The sequence below is a fragment of the Aplysia californica genome, unplaced genomic scaffold (assembly GCF_000002075.1).
Source record: "Aplysia californica isolate F4 #8 unplaced genomic scaffold, AplCal3.0 scaffold01228, whole genome shotgun sequence".
NCBI lineage: Eukaryota > Metazoa > Mollusca > Gastropoda > Aplysiida > Aplysiidae > Aplysia > Aplysia californica.
In genome coordinates this window covers 106,004-107,909 of record NW_004798498.1, presented here as the reverse complement: position 1 = coordinate 107,909, position 1,906 = coordinate 106,004, and the positions used below count along the sequence as shown (strand labels likewise).

Here is a 1,906-nt window from a genome sequence, read left to right as displayed (position 1 = left end):
TGACACCCTCCAACCACCCACTGATTCACCTGGACACCCTCCAACCACCCGCTGACTAACACGTGTCACCCTCCAACCACCCACTGTCTACCTGTGACACCCTCCAACCACCCACTGTCTACCTGTGACACCCTCTAACCACCCACTGTCTACCTGTGACACCCTCCAACCACCCACTGACTCACCTGGACACCCTCCAACCACCCGCTGACTAACACGTGACACCCTCCAACCACCCACTGATTCACCTGGACACCCTCCAACCAGCCGCTGACTAACATGTGTCACCCTCCAACCACCCACTGTCTACCAACCACCCACTGTCTACCTGTGACACCCTCCAACCACCCACTGACTCACCTGGACACCCTCCAACCACCCGCTGACTAACACGTGACACCCTCCAACCACCCACTGATTCACCTGGACACCCTCCAACCAGCCGCTGACTAACATGTGTCACCCTCCAACCACCCACTGTCTACCAACCACCCACTGTCTACCTGTGACACCCTCCAACCACCCACTGACTCACCTGGACACCCTCCAACCACCCACTGACTAACACGTGACACCCTCCAACCACCCCGTGACTCACCTGGACACAAACTCTTCCTTACAGGTGACGGGCAGGCTGAGGCGTAGGTATTCCAAGTGTACCTTCTCCAGTGTGCCAAACGTCTTAGACGACACCTTCAGACACGGGCTCACGTTAGGCCTGCAGGTGGAAGGACATTCGCTTTTAATTCATTTAAATGTCAACATTTTACCCCACACCCTATCCCTTTCAACACAATTTAGACGCATTAGGAGACAATGCGCTACATCGATATTGAATCACATACTACTTAAAAAGTCCCATTGAAACGATTTAGATAATTTTTGGGGCAGGCTTCGACTCCACCTGTCAGGACCAACCTGGGGTAACAGGGACACGATGTCCAAGCAGAAAGACGGACACACTCAAGAAAAATTATCCCCGCACGGGAATCGAACTCGGGTTTACAGTGTGCGACGGTAAAATCCTATCAGAAACACAACAGGCACGGGTAATCACAGACTAAACCCGATTATAGTGAGATCAGAACACCCCGACAGAAAGTCAAGGATATTTTATTAAATATTCTTCCCAAGTGAGGAATCGAACTCACATATTCTGTGAGCAGCAGTGGATTGCCAAGCTATTACAACGTAGTTGCTGGTGAGCAGCAAGAAGGCATTCTAGTATAACTTCTACTTTAAACTCATGAAAAGAAAGGGGTATTTTGTGGTCTTTTGTGGTCAAGACAGAACTGGAAGATGCATGTAAACATTCATGACGCATGTCATGTCATTGTATCTTCAGTAAATGAGATACATGGAAAAAGTACCCCCCCTCTCGAAAATTTTTATAAAAAAATAGTAATAATAAAATCCCACCCTGCACCTTCGAAAAAACTAAAAACATATCAAACAAATTGTTGTTATAGATTTGTTGCTCTTGTTGTTGTTGTCACTGCTTTTGTTGTTGTTGTTGTTTATGTTGTTGTTGCTGTTGTTCTTCTTGCTCTGTTATTGTTGGTGTTACTGCTGTTGTTGTGGTGGTGGTGATGCTAGTATTGCTGTTATTGTTGTTGTTGGTGTTGTTATTGTTAGTGGTATTATTTTTACAATGGTTGTGGTGGTGGTGGTGGTGTTGACCAAACAGACAAAGCACAGTGGCGGACACACACGTACCCTCCAGCGATCCGCGAGACGACGAGGCTGGGGTCGGAGGCGATGACGGTCTCAAAGACAGACTCGTCTTTGGCGTACCACAGAGTCAGCTGGCGGTTCATGTTGCTGGGGGGACACACACAGATAGATCAGATAAGATGTCTTTGTTGTACATAGCCTGGCTCTCACGTACACACACACACACACACAC

General features: G+C 48.2%; 1 protein-coding gene across 1 annotated transcript in view; it reads right to left on the bottom strand.

Annotated features, from left to right (window-relative positions):
* The window catches only part of LOC101858456 (ryanodine receptor), a gene marked incomplete at its 5' end in the record, with an annotated part of 102,762 nt that overhangs the window by 39,085 nt on the left and 61,771 nt on the right, over positions 1-1,906 (bottom strand). Inside the window, 2 exon segments of the mRNA XM_035973436.1 lie at positions 599-718; positions 1,717-1,821. Of these exon segments, the coding sequence (XP_035829329.1) occupies positions 599-718; positions 1,717-1,821 (225 nt within the window).